General features: G+C 37.6%; 1 protein-coding gene across 3 annotated transcripts in view; it reads right to left on the bottom strand.

Moving 5' to 3' along the window:
- Positions 1-2,204: 2,204 nt before the first annotated feature.
- The window catches only part of NDC1 (NDC1 transmembrane nucleoporin), a 53,067-nt gene continuing 30,539 nt past the window's right edge, over positions 2,205-24,732 (bottom strand). For 2 of the 3 annotated variants that reach the window (XM_045547973.1, XM_045547974.1), the window contains exons 14-18: positions 24,379-24,429; positions 22,171-22,234; positions 20,855-20,955; positions 8,567-8,727; positions 2,205-4,762 (exon numbers count right to left, since the gene is read on the bottom strand). In XM_045547973.1, the coding sequence (XP_045403929.1) occupies positions 4,699-4,762; positions 8,567-8,727; positions 20,855-20,955; positions 22,171-22,234; positions 24,379-24,429 (441 nt within the window). In that variant the 3' untranslated portion in view covers positions 2,205-4,698. The remainder of the gene's footprint in view (positions 4,763-8,566; positions 8,728-20,854; positions 20,956-22,170; positions 22,235-24,378; positions 24,430-24,732) is intronic. The other variant, XR_006734180.1, reaches the window with a different exon arrangement.

Genomic DNA, 24,732 nt, shown 5'->3' with positions numbered 1-24,732 from the left:
CCCCTACCCTCCACCTCATCCCATTCAACAAAGGTAGGTCCTCAAAAGCCGTGTTGGCATTGCATGACCTTATCCCTCAAGCCTAACTAACCCCTTGGACATTTGATCCATTTGGGCTAATTTCTTTCAATCAGGAATTTAGTTGGCATTCAGAAACAGCTGATCAGTTCCTATTATATGTAAACTCAGGAGCTATAGGGCAGCTGGAGGGAGTGGTAGTAAGCCAAGGGGCAGGGAGAGAGGATGAAGCATTGACGCAGAAGGAAGCAGAGAAGAACCATTTAGAGATTCAGAAGCTTTCCGGGTTCCTCATGGGGTCTAGAAGCAAATCCTATGCTTGTGCTCACCAAGACTTTCCTATGTCCTCAAGATCAACTCTCCTTTCTGTGCTTAAGCTAATTTGAAGTGGAGATTGTGTCCTTGCAACTAAGAGTCCAAGACAGTTAGGAACAGACTAGTGTTTAATATTAATATTTTTTCAAGACTATAGACCACTACAAATGGATGGAGAGGTAAAAGGATAAATCAACCAAGAGTCAACATATCTTCAAAAGGCTATCAAGGTAAAGGTCTATGACCTTAGTGGTCATCTTCCAGTGTTTTTCTGCCAGAGACATCCCACAGGAGGTTCCAGAACCACTTTACCGCCAGGACCACTTGTAAGGCGCACTCAACAGAATCTGGTGAAATACGTGTATGCGGGGAGAACATGAACACTTGAGGGCAAGGTGCAGCTAGAGCTCTGCTAAACAAGGCAGGTGACAAAGTGAGCCAGCACCAGGACATCTAAGGACATGCTCTGTTTAATGAGGAAAGGCAAAGCTCATTCTAAAGAATGGGAAGCGCCCAAAAGACAGAAATTTAGGTAAAGGGAACAAGAACCAACACATAATGGGGTGAAAGAGAACTCACCTCACGTCACCTGCTGCAATTTCAAGATGAGTATATGAACTGAATGTTTGTCAGCACTCCTGCATTACCTATGGACCTAACTGTATTCTTCAAGCTTTTTACTAAATCCATCAGATGGAAGAACTCTATAGCAAATGATAGTTCATGTGCTTCAGACACCCATCTGAGAGAACACCACGCGAGCAATCCACTACAACAGCGCTTCTCAAATTCGGCCTCCTGCCTAACAGCATCATTTGGACACTTGTTAGAAATGCAAATTCTTGGGCACCACCCCAAACTTACTGAATCAGCAACTCTCCGAGTGATTCTGATGCATGCTGAAGTTTGAGAACCCCTGATCTAGAAAAAACCCCTCTCACAGTGTAAGTCTCAGACCACCTGCTTAGACTCTGTTAAAAACTACATCTCTTGTGAAGCAGCCCAGACCTCTTGAAGCAGAATCTGCACATGCACTAAGCACCCCTGATGATTCTGATCACACCAAGTTTCAAATGTGATGGAACAAGATTATAAACTGCTGAGGGCAGGAACTGCCTTGCCCATAGTTTCATTTATTTCTAATAGCTGTGCCATAATAGAGTCTAAGTGAACGTTTTTGAATGATTAGCTAGCTCCACATCAACATGTGCCCTTCAATATACCGACTGCCACAGCTACTTAGGAGCACGACTGAGAACCACAGGGGCATGTGCTTGCCCGTCCCCTTTCTGGCCCCTCAAAACAACAATTTTGTGTGTTTAAAAATGGTCAGCAGCTTGGTAAGAATAGTTGGATTGTGAACTGATGAATGAAAGCCATCTTTGTTTTAAGCTATTTGCTTTTAAAGGAAGATGACTATGGGTTGGAAGAGCAAGAGAGGGAGTTTGAGGACCTTAGTACCTCAACTACCTAGAGGTGAAGTTCAGACTAATTTAAGTAAAGTTGACAGACATAACTGTTAGCCTGGGGGAATATGATCCATTTGGAAACACTATTTTGGCAAGAAAAGAAACCTCTGTTAAGAGATGGCTTTCAGCACCTACACCCTTTGTTTAGTTTCAGAAGAAAGACAGCCAAGAAAACAAAGAAAAAGACTTTTAGAATTCAGGCCCTCTAGATTCACCATTAAACTCTTCAAATTAGTCTATGTTAAAGGCAAAAGCTGATTTCTCAAGAAGTTAAAACTTTTCAGGTTTCATAAGCAACAACTCTGAGACTAAATTGAAATGGCTGAGGAAACATACACCCCCCCCAAATTAAATAATTGACCTGTAGACACATTTATTTCATTTAATAAGTCCCATTTTTTAAAATTGTCGATTTATTTTTCTATTCAATTCAATATCAATGATTTACAAAAGGATATAAACAGATTTATCATAAATATTTACAGGAAGACACACAAAACAATGACCAAGGAAAAAATCCAGCAAAGTAACAAATTGTTGCTTATCCATGTCCACTCAACTGTACAAGGTTTATTCTGGGACAGATTTTCCATTCTCTGGGAAAGAAGTTTTGTGGATTTATACCTTCCATAAGGGTCAAACAAACATTACAAGAGTTGATACAATCATGTTTTGTACTGACAGCCAGAGAAAAACTTTTAAAGAATATTTTCTAATTTTCAGGCCAATGTTATAGCATCAGTGGGCCCATAGGCAGGATGTGACTTCATCAAAGGAAATGCCACTCTCTTCTGAGCCTCCGCCTTGTACACAGGAGAACAAACTCCCTTTAATAACACCCTAGCCCCAGTGGATGGTGTATAGATAATCAACACACAATAGGGAAAAGAAACTGACCCTCTTACCTACTAAATACAAGGGAGGCAGTTTCCAAATCTCCAACAGGCAGACATTATGTGGCCTGTACTTCACACACACAGCATTCTCTTTAAAGAAAACAGGGATGAACATCTCAGAAGCATTTACATTACCTCATCGAATATACCACTGCCCAAAGCATATGGGAAATAATGGCAAGAACCTAAACCCGGCCAGACATTTTATACAAGTCAGTCAAGCTTTAAAGAAACCATCCCGTCTGTATCCTCAGGAATCCAACAGGTTAAATACCACAATTCTTCTTTAATGGAAGCAGAGGATTAAGAATCGTTGTCTCCCCAAAATGATTCATCCAGGGGTAGGACAGAAAATGGAAAATAAAAAGCTTAATGGCTTTAATACATGGAACACGACAGTTCTCAATTAATCCGGCCACAATTTTCTGTTTTGTCATTTGTAAGAAACCACCACATTCAAAATTCAACTTTCACATTCAAAAGAGAGATCAACTCAACTTCAGACACAAAGAAAAAAAAAAAAGCAAAAGCAAATGGTAATAGCCTACATACCCCACACTTGACAATTGAGAAACTGTCCCATAAAGACCCTTTAAAGGCCAGCAGGATTCATTTATAATTTGGCATGTACTGGCTGAAGGGGCAATAGAGCCTGGAGCCAAAATATTCTAGAATAAAGATATATAATACATTAATGAAAATGACAAATGGTAGACATACATGATACCACACTAAAGATTCATATACAATACCATGCTCACTTTAAAGAAAATATTTTGGGACACTAGCAGGAAATGATAATAGGAAAAGAATTACAAGGGAGCATTTCAGTCCAAAGCTAGTCCAGTGAATATCTGCCACTAGGATTTCCAATCTTTCATCTCCAAAGAAGTTGATCTAATAAATTACAAAATTACCTTGCTCACATTTGGGACATATGCCATACTTACTCCCAAGCACAGGAATCCTTCTGACGTTTGGGTTTCACTTGCTACTGGATGACTAAATTGTTTCTCGCAATAAGGATTTTCCTAAATATATTTTAATTATCCAGTTAACACAGCAGAGCCTGTGCCTTCTGTGAGGCCAGATAAGCTTCACGAAATAAACTGATCTAATGAAAATGAATGGTGGGGAAAAGAGGAAAGTTTCATGGTTTTTCTTGCAGAACTCTTTCTATCACTTGAAAAACTCTGCAATCACTTAATGTTTTGTTCTAGAAAAAGAAAGCAAAACTAGCTGGGAAAATATACATACACTTATTGCTTACTAGCATGATACAAATAAATTCATAGATGTCGGTCAATTGTTTTTCAAAAACCAAATGTGAATGTTTAATCTTGTAACTTAAGAGCTGAATTTTTTCCACATTCCTTTATATAGAGTTAGCATCTGTAAATTGAAACCCTTTTTTAGACAATCATACAAATTTAATTTGCCCCTGGAAACAAAAACACAACCTAACAGATTAACAAAATATGTCCTTTAGACAACATTTTTTCTGTGAATTTTTCTACACTGTTACCATTTTTATCCTTCAGTAAACAATATTATTCTAAAAAAAGTTTATGTAAAACATTTCGAGTTTACAGAGAGCTAAACCCTTAGAAAATTAGGAAGACTGTATCAAGTCAACCTATTTTAACTTCTGAACTGGCTCCACTCTTTTCAAAAGTAAATTCTAAAAATTTTTGAGTTATTATTATTAAGTTATATGAGCTAGAGACATTTCTCTGCTATAGATGCTTCTGTAAAATTGAATAAAGATTTTATTATACCACACACACAAAAGCATTTGGTACAGAAAAGGCAGTTTTCGGTTATTCTGTTGAGAATTTCTTTCCATGATTTCTCCCATTAAAGTATAGTTTTCAAAGCAACCACCACGACAAAGGAAGCATCTAATTAGTCCATTTTCTTCTGATCCAAGAATGCTGAACATTTACTGTCCCATCTGTAATTGTATCAGCAGTATAATGAACACAGTTTATATTACTTAACTATTCTTTGAACTCCAAGAACTGTTGAAGTCTTTTCTGATGTTCTGCAGATGCTTGCACAGCACTAAATGAAACATAAATTCAAAGCATAAGCTTTATTTTACATTAAGCATATTAAGTGAACCACAGAGCACAGAGTCAATATTTTTCAAAACAATTAAAAATGAATAGAAATCTTCACTTATTTAGTACTTCTGAAAAAGCTGGATGAAAACTCTTTTTAATCTAATGAAGAGGAGGGCTCGCATTCAGTAATAGCATGCTTGTACCTTCTGAAAGACCAAAGCAAATTAAGACTGACAAGTGAAGGCATCGATTTTAACCTGCTCTGCTATGGAACCTGCTGTGCAGAGTTCCAGGCCTTGCAATAGATTTTCTGGACTTTATTATTTTATTTAAACCAGATTTCAACATTATCTTTGAGTTGTGGAGTATTTGAATTGCCTTTAATATAAAAATGCTTTAAACTAAAATGTTTGGTTAAAGCACAATAGATTTCATTAATCGTTTTCAAAGGTAACAGCTTGGTGGTTTAGATTTACTTTTCCCTTTGAACATAAGTTATGTTTTGCATGGGAATACTAAGTTCTCTCTCCACCCTCGTCATCACAAAAATATATTACCTTGACAAAATTAGGGCAAATATATATTGAAACTGGTATAAAACGCCCTTTTAAACTTTTGGGCAAAACTGAATACAATGAAAGATTCTGGTTTTCTAGTTCTTGAATAGTAATATATCATTACTAAATGATAAAATTCTAGATAACTAAAGGTCACCACGTTTTAAAGTGCCAAAACAGTCTTACTTAAATAATTTTGTTACAAATCATCTTAAAATGCCTTATATACATCTTTGCTTTCTTAAACCATATAACTATCTCTAATTGAACCATCTTAAGTATTTCACTGTGCAAAGATGCCCTCTAGGTGCTAGTGAGACTGTCATCTCTAAATGGCTCTGAACTCTCTCCAACACCAAATCTGTGCCTTTTCCCATGACTCTTTGTCCACTAGCAGATAGTGAACTATTCGTTACTATTTATTTACTGTTAGTACTCCTGACTCTAATAGGACTCTCTGCCCCTCAAATAAATTTTGGTATGTTATAGGCTGGAAAACCAATAAATCAAATTTCCTAAATTAAGAGTAAATGCGAAGGGGGAGGAATTGCAGAGATGTAGGTGAAAAAATACAAAGTAGCAGATACGTAAGATGAACAAGTCTAGAGATCTAATTTTATTACTATAGGTAATAAAATTGCATTAGTAATTTTTGTTAAATAAGTAGATTTTAGCTGTTCTTGTCACACAAAAAACTATGTGAGATGATACAACAATTTACTTCACTATAGTAACATTTTACTATCTCTATGTATGCAAAAACATCATGTTGTAAACCTCAAATATACACAAAATTTATTTTTTAAAAAAGAATATATCGGCGGGGCACGGTGGCTCATGCCTGTAATCCTAGCACTCTGGGAGGCCGAGGCGGGTGGATCGCTCGAGGTCAGGAGTTCGAGACCAGCCTCAGCAAGAGCAAGACCCCCATCTCTACTAAAAATAGAAAGAAATTATCTGGCCAACTAAACATATATATAGAAAAAATTAGACGGGCATGGCGGCGCATGCCTGTAGTCCCAGCTACTCGGGAGGCTGAGGCAGTAGGATTGCTTAAGCCCAGGAGTTTGAGGTTGCTGTGAGCTAGGCTGACGCCACGGCACTCACTCTAGCTGGGCAACAGAGCGAGACTCTGTCTCCAAAAAAAAAAAAAAAAGAATATATAGGTGCTGAATAAATGTTTCTAATCAGTAACTGGCCCGTGTTAGTTGTCACAGTTCAAGAGTTTACTTCATTTATACCTGATTCTCAGAGGTGGAGCATTGGGTAGTGAATAATTAGGTATATAGTAATAATAGTTGTCACAGTAATACATAATGTACAGTGAGTTTTATCTCTATTAACACCAAATGAAGCTAAGTGGTTTGAGAACATTCCCTTTTATGGGAGTGTATACAGCATCAGAAAGGTTCAAAGGTTAGGGGAGACAACACAGTCTCCTGGTTAAGAGGAGGCGACACACTGTAGATAGAACTAAGGGTTAGAAAGACTTGGGTCTGAATTTTGGTTCTGCAACTCACAACGTGCATAATCTTAGGTGAGTTACTTAAATTTTTAGGTAACTTGCCCCAAATTACAGATAGTCAACGATGTAAACAGACAAAAACCCATATGTTCTAACTCCAGATCTAACATTCTTTGCACCATACCATTCTGCCCTAAATTTGTGCAAAATAGTCTCTTCTGACCTCACTGATTGTAGTGCATATATAAAACATGGCTCTTACGAGAGAAAAGAAAATAAGGCAGAATTTCATTCTTAGTTTTTTTTAGATTCTAGTAAAATTTCTAATTTTATTTTATTTTTAATTTCAGCATATTACAGGGGTAGATTCTCATAATTTTTAATCAGTCATTTATCTCCCTTTCTTATCTAATGAATCCCTATTTTCCTCTTTTCTCCCTGCTTTTGCTCTATCATCAACACACATCATATCTATTTCATTCTCCAAACTCATCGGTAAGTGTTTTCTGAGTATAACCTACATGCTAGTTTACATCTTGGAAGCAGTCAAGTGCAATAGATGGAAAGCAAGCAGATTTTTGGAAAGAAGGGCAAGGAAGACCTGATTTCAGATTCATCATGTGCTATCAGGCAAGTTTCAACCTCTTTGTGTCTCAGTTTTCATATCTGTACAATTATGATAATCTCTACACCTCACAGGGTCTTTGAGAAGAGTAAATGAAAAACATACATAAAGTTCTAAGTGTATTATCTAGGATAGTGCTGTCCAATAAAACTTTCTGCAATGATGTAAATGTTTTATAATTATGTCATCCAATATGGCAGCTACTAACCACATGTAGCTCTTGAGTACTTGAAATGTGGTTAGTGTTACTAACAAATTGAATTTTTTATTTAACTTTAATTTAAATAGCATACATGGCTATCATCCTGGACAGAGCAGGTCTAGAAGGCACTCAATAAATAGATTTTTTGTTTTTAAACAAGTTAATAAACCTCTTAACGACAGAGGATTATCTACAGCTCTTTTGTATTTCCACATAGAACCAAAGAGTTCCATGAATACTTGCTAATGCTGCTGCCTGGTATTATGAAGTAAAAGGAAATATACTACCTGCTTCTAAAAGCAGGTGGTACGAGGAAGTCCGAAACTATTCATTGATTGCCTACAGAAACAGCAGGGCAAACTCTAGTGCCATCTAAAGTTCATTTATAATTATGGTAAACATAGTATCCCTCATCCTGTCTAGCTAGATCATTTCATGAGCAGGAAGCAGTAAACATCAATAAAACTAAATATAAACAGGCTGGCATTTGTGGTTTTCTCTCTGGTTCTGTTTCTGAAGGTGTTGTGATCTGTCGGTGTTTTTCCAGCATGATTCACAAAGCACCAGGGATTCATTTATGGAATGCTCTGCTCACCCCAAGTCTTAGTTTGCTGACCAAGATGTAACAACTTAATTATCTTTAATATGCCCTTTTGGAAAGGTACTCAGTTTTTTGCCTTTTTTCTCCCTTAAGGATCTTTTGGTAATTTAAAAAAATATACATAATTCACATTTGCTGCTTTTATAAATTTCTGTCCTCTCTTTTGTCCATTAGAAAGAAGTCCTCAAAGCTTATGCTCGGTCAAATTTTAAAATATAAAGTCTACATACAAGCTGTAAATTCACAGTGGGAATCATCACTTTTGACATGTGAACCTTCATAGTTCCCATGCCTATTTTCAGGAAAACGCCTGAAAGTGGGGATTATTAGGGATGAAAACAGGTAAACTTACTTCAGATGTTCACCAAATGTAGTAGTTATTCGATAGATGGCAGTTTTCAGTGATGCTCTGAATGCAAATCTTAATGTTTTATAAGAAGTGTCCACAAGGCTTCCTGAAATTCGGGGTGGTTTACTGGAAGCATGAGGAAGTTTGAAGTACTTGTCCACTGCCTAGACCAAGAAAGAAAGAAAACACATTCATTCAGATTATCAAGAAAGCCAACTTAGTCCAAAGAAGATGATTTTATTTTAGATAGCTACACAGATATAGATACATACATAAACATAGACTATGTATTTCTTATTGTGGATCACAGTCAAGACAGTTTGAAAAGCAACGTAGCAGAGAGGCTCAGCTACTTCAGCAGTTACCAGGGCCCAGCAAAACTCAAGACCTGCCCTCTAAAAAAGAGCTGTTATTCTACAGCCTTGAAAATGCAAAGCTAGGAAGTGAAACACTGATATCCTACTCTGCTTATCATGTGCGACAGGTAGAAAGACTTTTCCTGTGGATCTCAGCAAAAAAAGTCCAAAACTTTTATTCACTAAACTAGTTTATTTTCCTTTTCAGTTTTAGACAAGGCATCTATGAGCAAGAGTAGGTGGGGCAAGAGTGAGAATTCACAAGTGAAAATGATTCTATTTATAGCTGATAAAACAAGAAATGGATATTTTAAAATATCTTTTAAAGGCCAAAGGTGAATTTTATATATATATATATATATATATATATATATATATTTTTTTTTTTTTTTTTTTTGAGACAAGGTCTCACTCTAATGCCCGGACTAGAGTGCTGTGGTGTTGTCATAGCTCATTATAACCTCAAACTCCTGGGCTCAAGCAATCCTCCCCGCTTGACCTCCCAAGTAGCTGGGGCTACAGGTGTGCACCAACATGCCTGGCTAATTTTTAAATTTTTTGTAGAGACAGGGTCTCATTAGGTTGCTCAGGCTGGTTTCAAACTCTTGGCCTCAACCAATCCTCCCACCTCAGTCTCCCAAAGTGCGGATCACAGGCGTAAGCCACCACACCTAGCCAAAATAAAATAATTTTTAAATGACATAGAAACATTTAGAAGGGAGCTGTGAAAATGAAATGTGTTAATCTATTACAGAAAGAAAATGTCTAAAGTAATAAGAAATGACAGTATCAACATATTATTTATAGTTATGAATATAACCACCAAAAGAATGGAAAACAAAAATAGAACTATATCTGCCATCACGTTTTTAATTTCAAGAGCTCTTTTATGTCACCTGAGTGTCCTTTTTATTTTAGCATCCTATTTTTATTTTAAGGATGCAATATCTTCTTTCATTTCTCAGGATTTTGATAATGGTTTTTGCTTTTTACAGTTTCTTCCAAGCTGCTTTTTCTCCTCCTTTTTGCTTCTTTTAGTCTCTATCTTCTGCATTAGAGACTTTCCTTAGAAATCTGGCGATATTTGGCTCCTGACTGCAAGTAGGACCTCCTAAAGAGCTGACCAAAAGTTCTGAGTGTATGGTTGGGGACTGACAACAGGCTTCACTGTGGGTGATCTGCAGGGACTTTTGGGGGTCAACCTTCAACTCAGTCACTTTACATCTTTCTTTCTGGATTGGTCAGAGTTCCTAGGGAAGCCTTCCAGTATCCTAACTGGAGGGCCTGGCCCCAGTGTTCTGAGGGCCACAGGGGGAACAGAGGTATTAGACTCATCCCTATGCTTTTAGTACTCACAATTGTATCTGGACTCTCCCAGTCCAGAGACCTGGTGTTCTGCTCTCTCCAGAGGACAAGCCCCAGCCTGCAATGGAGGAGGAGCAATGACCCAATAGCAGAGCACCTAGGAGACTAACTGGTTGTCAAACAGCTCCCACCCAGGCCTCCTTGTTTTGGGTACCTGTCCCTTTACCCTTGGGTCCTAGAGGTACATGGTGCTTTCCCCACTGCCAACTTGGGATCTGTCTCTAGAATCTACTTAGTTATCTCAATCATCTACTTTTCAGCTTCAAAAACTTTATTGCTATTGTGTCCTCCCTTGTTTATGGATTTACATATTTTAAAAGTCCTTTTTCATTGTTTAGTAGAGTTTTGGGGAAGGAATAAGATTTGATGCATGTGTTCAGTCTGCCATGATAACTTCGAGTCCAATCATTTATTCTTTTTATTTTTAATGATACGGGGGTCTCACTATATTGCCCAGGCTGGTCTCAATTTCCTAGACTCAAGCAACCCTCCCACCTCAGCCTCCTGAGTAGCCGGGATTATAGGCGTGAGCCACTATAGGGTGCCCAGCCCATCATTTATTCTTTCAACAACCACTTATTAGAGTGTTTCCCAAGACTGAGACATACCTGAGATAATTTTAGGCAGTATGGAAGGTAGAATTCAGTGAAATACTTAAGCAATATTAAATAACACTAAATCATAATGAAGTTATTTTCAAGTTTCTTACAAATGTTCTGATTAAGTCTATGTATACTAGGAAAAAATAGCCATCATCATTTACCACCTGGGTCCAATGGATCCTTTGTATTTTTTATAGTCTAAAGTTATTTTATAAAAAATTTACAGAACAGTGACATGATAATATAAAATAAACTTATAGAAATTTAAAGAATATAAACATAGCAAACCCAAATTTCTATGCCATATTTTCCAGGTTTTGAAGGTATATACCCTGAAATGGGCAATGTCCTTTGAATGCAACTAGCTGCCCATCAACCATCATGCGTAAACCTGGAACACATCTATCCTGTAAATGCTGATTTCAGACTGAAGATATATCTCTAATAGGTTCTAGCTCATCAATACTTCCGGTTCTTTTTCTTGCATTTGCACAATCAAAATGCAATATTTTTAAAAACTTTTGACAGCTCATAATTTTGTTGAAGAGAGTACAGTCATTTTCTTTGTATCATAATTACAAAACATTTTCATTCTTAGGCTTATAAGTATGAATTCAAATGATCAATCCAGTGACTATTTTCACTTCAATGTCATCTATTTCCTATTACCTTTGTATACACACACTTACCTTCACATTTATCCCCTTACAAACTGTATAAAGTAAATTTTGGTGTACAAGTATCATAGAAGATGAAGGAACACTATTATTTGTACTGTTAGCAAAATTGGATAATTCAAGTTCATATTATAAAATATTGTGGGATAAGGTCCTTCCTGCTGAGTGACTTACTAGACGAGCATACCACACATTTCCTTTTTCTCCTTAAAAATAAATTGTTCTGTCATCAATTCTTGAGTTTGAGAAAATACATCTAGAATATTATCATCTGAAGATTCATAGTCTGAAATTCCTCTTATATGATCAATTTCACTATCATCATTAAAGTCTAGAGCTATGCCGTCCAAAGTGGTAACCACTAGCCACATACAGCTATTAAGCACTTGAAATTTGTCAGGTCTGAACTGAGAAATGCTGTAAAGTAGAAAACACACACCAGATTTCAAAGATTTAGTATGAAAAAAATATAAAATATCTCATTAGTAATTTTATATTGATTACATGATAAAAATGATACTATTTTAAATACTGGGTTAATTAAAATATATTATTAAAATTAATTTCACCTGTGTCTTGTTAATGTAACTACTAGAAAATGTAAAGTTACCTAGGTGGGCTGCATTATATTTCTATTGGCCAGAGCTGGCCTGGAGTGCCACTGTCTCTTTGCATTCATCTTCTGATGTGTCTAAATAATTATTTTAACATATTGGCAATTTTCTTCCCTTTACCAATGTTGGCAGAAAATTTTCTAAATGCTAAATTATCAACTATATTCACTGAAAGCTTAAAAAAAAAAAAAAAAGCTACACAGACATATGTCCAGACTTCATATGTAGCTTTTCTTTAAAAATCATGCAATACTCTATGATTTCATCATTCTTCTGTTTTCTTATTAGTCTTTTTACCACAATTGGAAACAACTGATGGGTAATGATGAAATAATTCCTAGGATGATCAAATAGTAAATTGTTTCAAGATACGGGAAAATATAAAGTCACTAAGACCTATAATACATCTTAGATTTTAAAAGGGCTCAATGAACCTACATGGGTAATTGCAAGAGAATGAATTTTAATGAATTTTTTATAAGTAATTTTTCTCTTTGTTCTTTGAAAGACTTCTAGGAAAGAATAAAAGCCATAAAATAGCTGGGCATGGTGGCTTGCACCTATAATGCCAGCTGCTTTGAGACCAGGAGTTAGAGGCTGCAAGGAGCTATGATTGCGCCACTGCACCCTATTCTGGGCAACAGAGTGAAACCCATCTCTTAAAAAAAAAAAAAAAAAAGTCATAAAATATCAAGCTTTACAAATAGAACTGCTCAAAAAAGAAATGCAAAAAATAAATTAGGTCCAACAAATCCTAATGATATAAACACTAAATCAAGAAGGAAAGTTTCAATTTGGAGCCAATATGTCCTAAACATCTCTCTAATTCTCACAAATCTCACACTAGCCACATTTATTACAAAGGATAAACAGGCCTCAGGTTCAGGGCCTTTGGCAAATAACACTATCTAGCTATAATTCAGAATTATTGACTTTTCTCACTTTAATTGCCTTATCTTCAATTCTGAAAACAAAAATCTTCTGTAACTGTTTTTTTAAAGTGATGTTATGTTGTAATAAAACATTTATGTATGTTTTTGGTGGCAAAATCTGACCTGACCTGAACTCATCTGGCAGTACATCGTGACCTAAGCTGACACAGCCTATTTACAGTCTTTATCCCACTTATTAGGAATATGCAGACATTTCACTAGAGAAAAGTATTAGTGTATCTGATTAAAGGTGATTCTACCTCAGATACCAATAGGAGTGTTATGTAGTATATGATGATATATATACATATATATTAATATATACACACATCCACACACGTTACATTTTTAATATCCAAAATCATCTGGATTCTGAAATTATGGTAGGGTTTGAGATAAGGGACTGTAAGACTCATATTCTACTTGTAGCAAGTCAAACTAGTTTTCCTTTTATAATAGTGATATAAAGTTTCCTTTTAAATAAATTTATGTTAAAAATGAAATGACTTAAAATACTAAGTAAATAAAAGTTTGGATAAATAAAATATTAATATGACAAATTAAGGCACTAGTATATGGTAATAAAGAGCCATGAAAAAATTATGAAGGTAGAGTATGAGTAACCTAAATCTGAACTGCACATCTGATGCTTTGTCTCCTAGACAACTTATGTACAGAATTGACAGCAATACCTTTTTTTAGTCTTTCTTTTAATCTGAAAGATCTTTTCTCTTGTATAAGAATTCTGTCATACAGCATCATAATAGTGACAACAAAGTAATAAGAGCCAACATTTACTGAGTGCTTCATATGGGTCAAGTACGCTGAATGCTTTACAGAGTCTCATTCACTCTCCACAATCCTATGAGGTGGGTCCTATTAACCCTCATTTTCCACATACAGAAACTGATGTTTAGAGATTATCATATTTCTTGGTTTTATAATATGTTTTTTACATTTTATAATTTCTAAAATAGAGATATATCTTTCAATTAATAACATCTTAGATTCAAAGACATATGATAAATGTCGTTTCCTAGGTTGCACAACTAGGAACTAGTAGAAGCTAGAATTCAGACACAGGCCAGTCTGACTCCAGTCCTCACACTCTGGCACTTCTGCCACACTGCCATTCTATCTGAAGAAAGGAGGTTAGGAAATGCATATCTGTCAAGCCCTCCCAGAGATTACGTGATCTGATAGGGTGGACTGCCAAGGACCTGGGGTCCAGAAGCCTGACTCAACCATTTACTGGGTATGATCACGAATAAGTCACACCAATAGCTATAGTCTCTCTGAAAGAGACTCCATTATGCAAAATAAGCCTTCTAACCTCGCAGGGTTGTTACAAAAAGTCTTTTAAAGCATTTCTTTTTGGATACTACGCAAATGTTAGGTAAAGCAGCACAAGATTCTGGAGAAACAAAGAATAGACTCTGACATGTAGAATATTGGTCAAGGGTCCCTGGCCTTCAAATTCATAGTTCTGACCCTCGAGAATATTCCTTTCTTTTTCCTCATTCTTCCTTCTAACCCCTATATCTTTGCAGAATCCATTAATGACCTCACACCCCTCCTTCTATCCCCCACTTGCAAGACTAGCTTAGATTCACCTGTCACATGTTCTCTGATCATCCCGCATTTCTATGAACTGGTACTGTGGCACTTATTAGAACTGCAATTAATTCTTCGTATGATTATCTATTTCACAGTCTGTAAGCTCCTGGAGGGCAAAGAACCATGTCTGTCTTTTTCCATCCTGTATGTTATCACATGCCAACTGCTTGATAATTAACTATTTACTGGATGCATGGCTCTATGAATGGCATAAAGGTAGACTTCAATATTCCATGTAGATAAAAATTTGACTTTCAAATGCTGAGGCAAAAAATATAGGGCTGATATACATCAAGATGACACTGGCTTTTCCAAAGAAAACAAGGCTTTCTGAAAAATTGAAAACATATTCTAAAGATGAAAAGGTTCTGGAGATGGATGGTGGTGATTATTGCATAACAATGTGAACATACTTAATGCCACAGAACTGCACACTAAAAAGTGGTTAAAATGGTAAATTTTATGTCATATATATTTTACCACAATTCTTAAAGATTTTAATTATAAAAAATACTATCCATTTGGTTCCCCAACCTTTTATATATAAGGACCCTTTTTAAAGGCAACAACAACAAATATTGTGGACTTCCACAAGACCACAGTTGTTCTACATCCATTGATAGGAAATAAGTAATGACCATGAACTCAGTAATGCTTTCAAATGAATTTGTATCTTAATTAGCCAAAATAGCATGTAGAAACCTCTGAGAAAGAGCTACAAACGTGTTAGACGCACATTAATTATTCAGATGACAGTAACGTTTGTGTGGACTCATCAGTCCCTCATAATAACTGTGATCTCCCAGGATGGCCTGGCCACTGGTAGGAACCACTGCTCTAGAGTACCCATCACGCCACTCCTTGCCCTCTGAATGGTTTGAAGAGTGAAAGGCTCCCCTTTCCTTTCACATTTTGCCTTTAATGATTCACAGGGAAATGGCTGATGTTATTGATACTGAAGAGCAAAACAAAAGGGCAGTATAGTTCCATACAATTGTTCCTTAGTAACACCTAGAAGCCAGTATTGTACAACTTGCCTTAAATTACAGAGCTACTTGGTATCATACTTACTCTTTTCACTAAGAGCAAGTATCCCTTCTAGATCAAAGAATATAAAACCAAAAATATATATAACAGGGCTCATATGAGTCACATCACATTCCAGCCTCTCAAAATGAAAGACAGTTTGAGATCATTTTAATCAACCCAAAGCATAAGAATTGTTACTCAATTCGGGCCCCAGAACGGAAGCCTTTGCCCAATGAATCAGCAATGAAGCAATCCAGCAACCATCCAACAAGCCTGTCATTTCCCAGGAATACAGAGATGAGACAAAGTCCCTGCCTCTGCTCCGGCTAATATGAACAGAAGATGATAAAAGTCAATAAAGGCAATATAGTGTTGAGATGGGAGTTAGAGAGCAGAGCCAGACAAAAGTAGAAAAATATGTTCTAGGCAAAGAAGGAAAGAAAAGATACATGTACAGAGTTAGAATTAGGTTAAGAAAATAAGATATTGGTCGGGTACGGTGGCTCACATCTATAATCCTAGCACTCTGGGAGGCCGAGGTGGGAGGATTGCTTGAGGTCAGGAGTTTGAGACCAGCCTGAGCAAGAGTGAGATCCCACCTCCATTAAAAATAGAAAAAATTAAACAGTTGACTAAAAATGGAAACAAAAAATTAGCCAGGCATGGTTGGCTCGCGCCTGTAGTCCCAGCTACTCAGGAGGCTGAGGCAGGAGGATCCCTTGAGCCCAGGAGTTTGAGGTTGCTATGAGCTAGGCCGACGCCATGGCACTCTAGCCTGGGCAACAGAGTGAGACTCTGTCTCAAAAAAAAAAAGAAAATAAGATATTATTTGGGTGAAAAACTGAATAGTTCATGGTGGTTAGCAGAGCAGAGGGAAGAACAGCAGAGTGGCTGGAATCGGTGAAGGATCTCAGTTACAAGTTAGTAGGGGCAAGAGGCCACAGTAACAATTTAGGACAGGAATGCCAAGGGCCTGAAGCAAGGCTGAGGCAGGAGAGACAGGCAAGACAATAAATGGACACACGCTTCACCCCTTGGAGTTTTGCCATACGTGCAGCTGAAGGACATAGGGACAAGGCAGTTGAAGGAATTAGTAATAAAGTGGTTGAAATGACTGACTATAAGGTCTAATCTAATCTGAATAGGGAAAGACACATATGTAGCCTCGGAAGCTGAAAGAAAAAGGACATGGGAAAAGGAACTGGAAATGTTGGTAAGATCAAAGAAACTGTCCAGAAGCAGCAAGGGCATGCGAGGGCTGTGCCTGGAGCAAGGGCTCCTACACTGGGGTCCATGGCCCTATGCATGAAATTCAGGCAGGACAAACAGACTGAATTTTGGGATAAAAATTACATGTTTATCCTCACTAAGCTCTAATTAAAATTTAGCCTTTCCTTCAATTAAGAATGTAAGCAACAAATCCGAGCAGCTCCTGTGACTTTGTCACCAACAGAAATCACAAATATCTTCATATTACATTCCTATTGTTACAATTACCTTGAAACACCATTCATCTTATCACTACTTCAAAATGAGTTCTTGGACTCACTCAAGGTAGCTCACGCCTGTAATCCTAGCTCTCCGGGAGGCCAAAGCCGGAGGATTGCTTGAGCTCAGGAGTTCAACACCAGCCTGAGCAAGAGTAAGACCCCGTCTCTACTAAAAAGAAACAGAAAAAAAATACATAGACTCACTGATAGATCTTTTTTTCTTTTTGAGATAGGGGTCTCACTATATCACCCAGGTTGGTCGTGAACTCTTGGCCTCAAATGATGCTCCCACCTCAGCCTCCTGAGCAGCGGGGACTACAGGCGTGCACCACTGTCCCTCGCTCATTTTTTAAATTATTTTTTTAGAGACAGGGTCTCACTATGTTGCCCAGGCTGGTCTTGAACTCCTGAACTCAAGCAATCATCCTGCCTCAGCCTCCCAAGTAGCTGGGACTACAGGCATGAGCCACTGTACCCAATAAAAAGCACATATTGCTATATCACAAATTTAACATCTTAATAAATATATTTCAATTATATTTGAATCGATTTCCTTTCTAATCCTAAGTACTTTATTTTATGCATTTAAGAACATTATTCTGAGAAAAAAAATTCATGGGTTTCACCAGACTGCCAAAGGGATCTTTGGCACAAAAACACACAAAGGCTCTGGCTTGGAGAGCAGAATCCTGGAGTTTCAACCTTTGTATGTGGAGTAGTCAGGGGATAATGAGGCCCAGGTATCAGTCATAGGTTGAGAGAGTATACAAATGGGTAGTGAAGAGAAGGAAGTCATAAACAACTGTGCAGCCAGGGTGTGGAAGAGATTATCCATGTAGACACTGCTCATTACAATCCATCTCAGGATGTGCAGTGGGAAAAGAAAGATTGTGAGGCACCTGGCAAAATCTGATGACTGCAGAACATGACCAAAGGCTGACTGTGATGTGTCTCAGGGGAAAATAGATGTTATAATCCTCACACAAGGAGGACCTTTTATACTCAGAAGCTAAGTACCGGCCGGGCGCAGTGGCTCACGCCTATAATCCTAGCACTCTGGGAGGCCAAGGCAGGCAGATTGTTTGAGCTCAGGAGTTCGAGTCCAACCTGAGCAAGAGCGAGACCCCGTCTCTACTAAAAAATAGAAAGAAATTATATAGACAGCTACAAATATATATATAAAAAATTAGCCAGGCATGGTGGTGCATGCCTATAGTCCCAGCTACTCTGGAGGCTTAGGCAGGAGGATTGCTTGAGCCCAGGAGTCTGAGGTTGCTGTGAGCTAGGCTGATGCCATGGCACTCACTCTAGCCCGGGCAATAGAGCCAGACTCTGTCTCAAAAAAAAAAAAAAAGAAGCTAAGTACCAAGTCATTGGTCCTATTCTTTGTTCCTTTTACTTCTTCCCAACACCCCAAAATAGGCCTCTTTGCCTCCTTCTATTCTGCCTCTAAAAAGGATACTCTATTCCAACTCCTCTGTTTCAAAGTGAGCAGGGTTTGCTAAGGCTTTTTAATTTGTCTCCCAAAAAGCTAGTGCTGGAAACTTAATCCCCAGTGAAACAGTGTTGCAAGGTGAGGGACTCTCATGAATGAATTAATGCAGATTATAAAAAGGTTTGTGCGTTGGATCTCTTGCTCGCTCTCATCCATGCAATGCCTTCCACCATGTTATAACACAGCAAGAAAGCCCTCACCAAAGGCAGCCCCTCAGCCTCCAGGACTGTGAGCCAAATAAATTTCTGTTTGTTATAAATTACCTAGTCCGTGGTGTTCTGTTATAGCAGCATAAAACAAACTAAGACAGGGCCTGACCTTTTGACAAATCTGTAATGCTTATCTTCCTACCAAAATGTATAAATGACTATGATCAAATAGATTGCTTTCCTTCTAATGAACTATGAAGAAAAACTAAGAATTTTGATGGTAGGGGAAGTGAGAACAGAGTAATTTTGGTGCAGAATACCTCTAGGGTAGTGTGATCTTTATGAAATCAACACAGTAAATGTTAACTAGCATTTTTTTTAATGAAATAGAATAGAAAATATTAAAATGCACTGCACATAGTAAAAGGTAAATACTGTTCCAGGAATCTTTTGTTTCTTTACATACACACAGACACATATATTCTTAAACATACCATAGATCCTGGTCCAAAAAGTCTGAGAGCCACAGTTCTAAGGGAGACCCATTCTCTTTGAAGAAATAACACCATGCAGGGGGCAAAAACCAGGACAAGATCGTAGACACGTTCAGGAAGAATAAGGGATGTGGATCTTAGGCTTTTCCTGGGTGTACTACGCTCCTAGTGCCCTGCAATCAGACCTGGTTCAAGTTTCAGCTCTGCAACTCACTGGACTTGTGTGTGAGACCTCAGGTAAGTCACTGTGCTACTAAGCCTCGTTCATCTGTAACAAAGGGCTAGAGTATCTCCATCTTGCCTACCTCACAAGATAGTCTTAAGGATCAAGTAAAATAATGATATGAAATCACTCTGTAGACTAAAAGCATTGTATGTTACTGTTATTTTAAACTATACTGCCAGAGTGATAAAAAACAAACTGTTATGAGCATCAACGGTATGCCTAAATCGTGGTTACCCCATTGTGTGGTTAAATAAGGCATATATTAGAAGCTGTGGGGAAATACTAGGAAATTATTTCCTTAGAGAAAGGTAGCTGGGAAAGTACAAATAATAACACTATCCATATGGACATACATGTTTCAAGTAATATACATGAGAAAGTGAGCACAAAAAGTACCTAAAAAAAAAAAATCACTGGTTTTGATGGGTAAGACTTTCTAAAGGGTAACACGAATTGAATTTTGAAAAAAGGAACAGTGAAGCACGTTTTTTCTTCATATCTTAAATGGCTTCCCAAGACCAAAAGATGCAGCATCAATTATCCTTTAGGCCTAGTCCAACACCCTCCTCCAGAAAGCCTACTGAAGCCCCCAGCTGCTAGCTCCAAATGCCTCATGCAGTCAGAGTTTATACTTCTCATGTGACACACAACTATTATTATAAGGTGGTATAAATGTATCACCCAACATGAAGTTAGGAAAGGAAGCCTACTGCAAAGCAGGAAAAATATGCTTTATTTTTTGTCTATCTTTAAGTCTAAGACTAAAAAGACCTGCTGATGAAAACTAACCATCCAGCCTGGTGATGGGCATCCACTGGCCTCAGCTCTTGAGCCTCTGGCCAATAGGGCACATATGTGCATGGGTAATTTAATTACACGACACTTTCAGTAGCTGCAAATTGTGTAATGATTCATACTTCTATCACTGGACACAACTCCAATATCTTAAATAATCTGTTTAATACCAGAGGCATATCCAACAGGTTCAGTATACTTTCATTTTCTGTTTCTATAAAATTTGTTTCTACAAAATATTTATAAGCAAATTAAAACTTTTTTCTTCTTATTCTCTGTCTTTTAGATATAATTTCCGGAGGGTGATAGTAGGATCATTATTTTAACTTTCAACATGTCTGTCACTCAATAAATGCGATATATTAAGAACAAACAGAAAAACTAGGGGTGTGGAGGGGGGAAGATGGGAGGGGATGACCTCTACCTCCTCCCAACCCACAGACTGCTCACCTCTTGCAGCGTCAACAAAGTATTAAGGATAGCTGGTAGTGTAGTCTGAACAACTCCAAATCTGTCTTCTGTAAATGATGCTGCCACTAAGTGAGACAGACCTCAAGGGGAAAGAAAAAAAAGTTAAAAGTGAATCAAAATTAGGCAAATCTATTTTCAATACATCTATTTGAGGAAAGATTAATGTTCTGAATATTAGAATAAAACTACAAATAAAGAGGGGACAATAAATGCAAAATTGCACAAAAAATCAGAATAGGCACAGAAAAGGTGCTCAACTCCATTAGTCATAAATAAAATGACAGTGTCCCTGGCTTTACATACTATTATGAAAAATATTACCTTTTAAATAATTTTGTGTTGGGTAGTGGTAAGTGTTAGAAAGAAACGCATGGTAAGGGAGTAGAGTGACAGGTTTGAGGAGGATACTTTTCAGAGGATGGTCAGGAAAGGCTACTCTGAGTATCATTTAAGCACTGAAAAGGCAGTATCTACAAGATGAAAATAAACAGTTCTTTAACAACTAAGTTTTAATATTTAGTATAAGTTAACAAAAGTTAAAAACATCTGTTTGTTGCATTTTTTTTTTGGAATAGAGAAAGATAGCGAAAAAAATCCCAGGCTGAATTTCACTACTTATTTATAAGAAAAAATTTTGTCCATCAGAGTATACCCAAATATCTTTTAGAAATGATCTATTATAGGCTGGACACAGTGGCTCATGCCTGTAATCCTAGCACTCTGGGAGGCCAAGGCAGGAGGATCACTTGAGGTCAGGAATTTGAGACCAGCCTGAGCAAAAGTGAGACGCTGTCTCTACAAAAAATAGAAAAAATTGGCCTGGCTCACGCCTGTAATCCTAGCACTCTGGGAGGACAAGGTGGGTGGATCGTTTGAGCTCAGGAGTTCGAGACCAGCCTGAGCAAACGCAAGACCCCATCTCTACTAAAAAAAAAAAAAAAAAAAAAACCAGAAAGAAATTATCTGGACAACTAAAAATATACGGAAAAAATTAGCCAGGCATGGTGGCGTGTGTCTACAGTCCCAGCTACTTGGGAGACTGAGGCAAGAGGATCACTTGAGCCCAGGAGTTGGAGGCTGCAGTGAGCCATGATGATGCCACTGCACACTGCACTCTACCCAGAGCAACAGAGAGAGATCCTGTTTCAAAAAAAAAAACAAAACTATATAAAACAGATACATAAAATGTATCTGAAAATTCAAAGATTGAGATCAAAGCACAGAATTGACCTTTTGTGGATTATACTTTAATATTTAATAATTAAAATCATAGTTACAGTTCAGAGATTGCTTACCTTCTAATGCCCAAATATGCATTTGGGCATCTGAAAAAACAGCCTGAATGGAGGCCTCCGGGTGCTATAAATAAAACAAAACCATTTAAGTAAGTTCCCCTTAAAAACTCTATTATTTAATCTAATCAAATATGTAGGCTATAACAAAAAACCTGACAGCTGCCTCTCAAGAATTAAAATATGAAATACATTCTTATATTTAACTTGGTCATTCTTCATTTAATACAACAAAGCATTCTGTCATCAACTTATTGTGCGATCCTTGCCAAGTCTCTAAATCTCTATGTGCCTCAGTTTTTCATTTAAAATAAGAGTTACATACGCTCAACCCACCTCAAGGGACTAATATAGAGATCACTTAAGAAAATGGTTATAAAAGCTCCTTTTAAAACAAAAGAACTGCCCAAATACTTACTACCTCTCTTAAAATGTCTCCCCCCAATCCTATTCCAAAGAAAAATCACCAAAACTTTAATAAGCCACTGTGGAATGGTGTGGAGCAACAATTGCCCACTTAAACAAATTCTGGCTTTGGTTCTGCACCCAATGAAGCCTATTAAGTACAACATAATAAGCTTATTAAGTTACATTTCTCAGTATCTCAACATCAAATAGCAGCATCTACAACTCCTTATCATACACTTGCAAAATTGAATCAAAAGTACCCCTTCACTTCCAAGGAAAAAAGGAGACCCTGGTCAGCATCTGCTCTGCCACTTCCTGGCTATGTGCCCTCAGACTAGCTACTTGGCCCTCTGAGCCTCAGGTTTCCTTATCTGCAAAATGAGGACAAAAGACACATCTCACAGGAATGCTGTTAGAATTGAATGAAGGAACATAAGTGAAAAGAGAATATGGCACACATAAGACATTTAAGGTGAGTTCTCTTTCCCTCCTTCTGAAACCAAGCACTGAAGTAAAACTTACAGACAACCCCTCTTCCTCTTGGTGGAAGACAAGACATCTTCCTCTAATGGGTGGCCCAAGGTATTAACAGATTACTTTTTGGTAAAGATAATTGCTAGTTGAATGGATCTTCCTTTCCAACACAGTGAAAAAGTAGTTTCAAGAACTTGAAATGATTCTGTTATGTGTGTCCATTAGGGTTTCCCAGATCTCTTTCCCCACCAGAGTATGACTCCCAAACAAGAAAAATGAGTAATGGATGCTTATGCAAACTTTCCCTTGAAGGCATTAACTGAATGAATGCAATATAAGCTAATACTGCAATACCTACAGAGAGAGGCTAGATTAAAAAGGAAAAACAGGCCGGGCGCGGTGGCTCACGCCTGTAATCCTAGCACTCTGGGAGGCCGAGGCGGGTGGATCGTTTGACCTCAGGAGTTTGAGACCAGCCTGAGCAAGAGCAAGACCCCGTCTCTACTAAAAATAGAAAGAAATTATCTGGCCAACTAAAATATATATAGAAAAAATTAGCAGGGCATGGTGGCATATGCCTGTAGTCCCAGCTACTTGGGAGGCTGAGGCAGTAGGATTGCTTAAGCCCAGGAGTTTGAGGTTGCTGTGAGCTAGGCGGATGCCACAGCACTCACTCTAGCCCGGGCAACAAAGCGAGACTCTGTCTCAAAAAAAAAAAAAAAAGGAAAAACAAAAATTTTTTCTATGACATATGGGCAAAGGTTTTGCTCGTCAAAGGATTAATTAACAAATAACAGCTGTAGCCAGTGAAAACAGGAATGAATCTTTAGCTCCTGCAACTGAGATTTGCTCTCCTGTGGCAGCTGTAACAGCTGATGGACATGTTGGAAAGTCATTTCATGTGTGGCCTGAATTACAACTTTTATCCATCACAAATTTAACATCTACGATCTCTCTTGTGAACACCAAACTGGTCACAAAGATGTTAGCAGGACAATGAGCCATGAAGCATCAGACAGCCATGGATTTGCTCACTTTGCGAAGATCCCAGCAGCAGGAAGGGGTCCACATTGCATATCAGCACAAAGCTGCTGACAGCCAAGAGTCTCAGGAGTCAACTAGAGGGTCAAGCTTCAGAAGCCAGTGAAGTGAAATGTGTGTCTAGGGCAACTATTGTTAAAAGGGAGGTTCAGTGAAGCACTATGCAAAGCTTCCTGGCTTGCTAGGATTAAGCTATAAAATATTTATAAGTCAGATCCTTTCTGCTACTTCATTTTACATTTTATTTCCCCTCTCCTCATGCCCAATGCTATAACTACATATTCTTACCTTACTGAAAAAATACATTATCAGCACCCGTTTTGACAAGAAATTCTTAATCTGAGTTGGAAAAAAGGAAGAGTTAACTTTAACATTTACATTTTAAATTCTATTCAAATATAGTATTACACATTTCCAGGTTTTTCCTGACACAAACTTGAATGAAAAAATGAAACATCTCACATCTTGTGGAGAAAGAATAACCTACAATAAACCACGTAAATACCTTTGTACTACAAATAGATAACCAAGATGGGCCATCTAACCTAAACTGTATTCCCATGTACACATGTTTAACCCCCAAATTAGAGCCCTGCCATAATAAAAGGAATTCTTAAGTGGTTTTGGTGGAATTTTCTAAGA

Source organism: Lemur catta, chromosome 3, assembly GCF_020740605.2.
Source record: "Lemur catta isolate mLemCat1 chromosome 3, mLemCat1.pri, whole genome shotgun sequence".
Taxonomy (NCBI): Eukaryota; Metazoa; Chordata; class Mammalia; order Primates; family Lemuridae; genus Lemur; species Lemur catta.
Note: the sequence above shows the minus strand (reverse complement) of the source record. Positions and strands in the feature narration are given on the sequence as shown.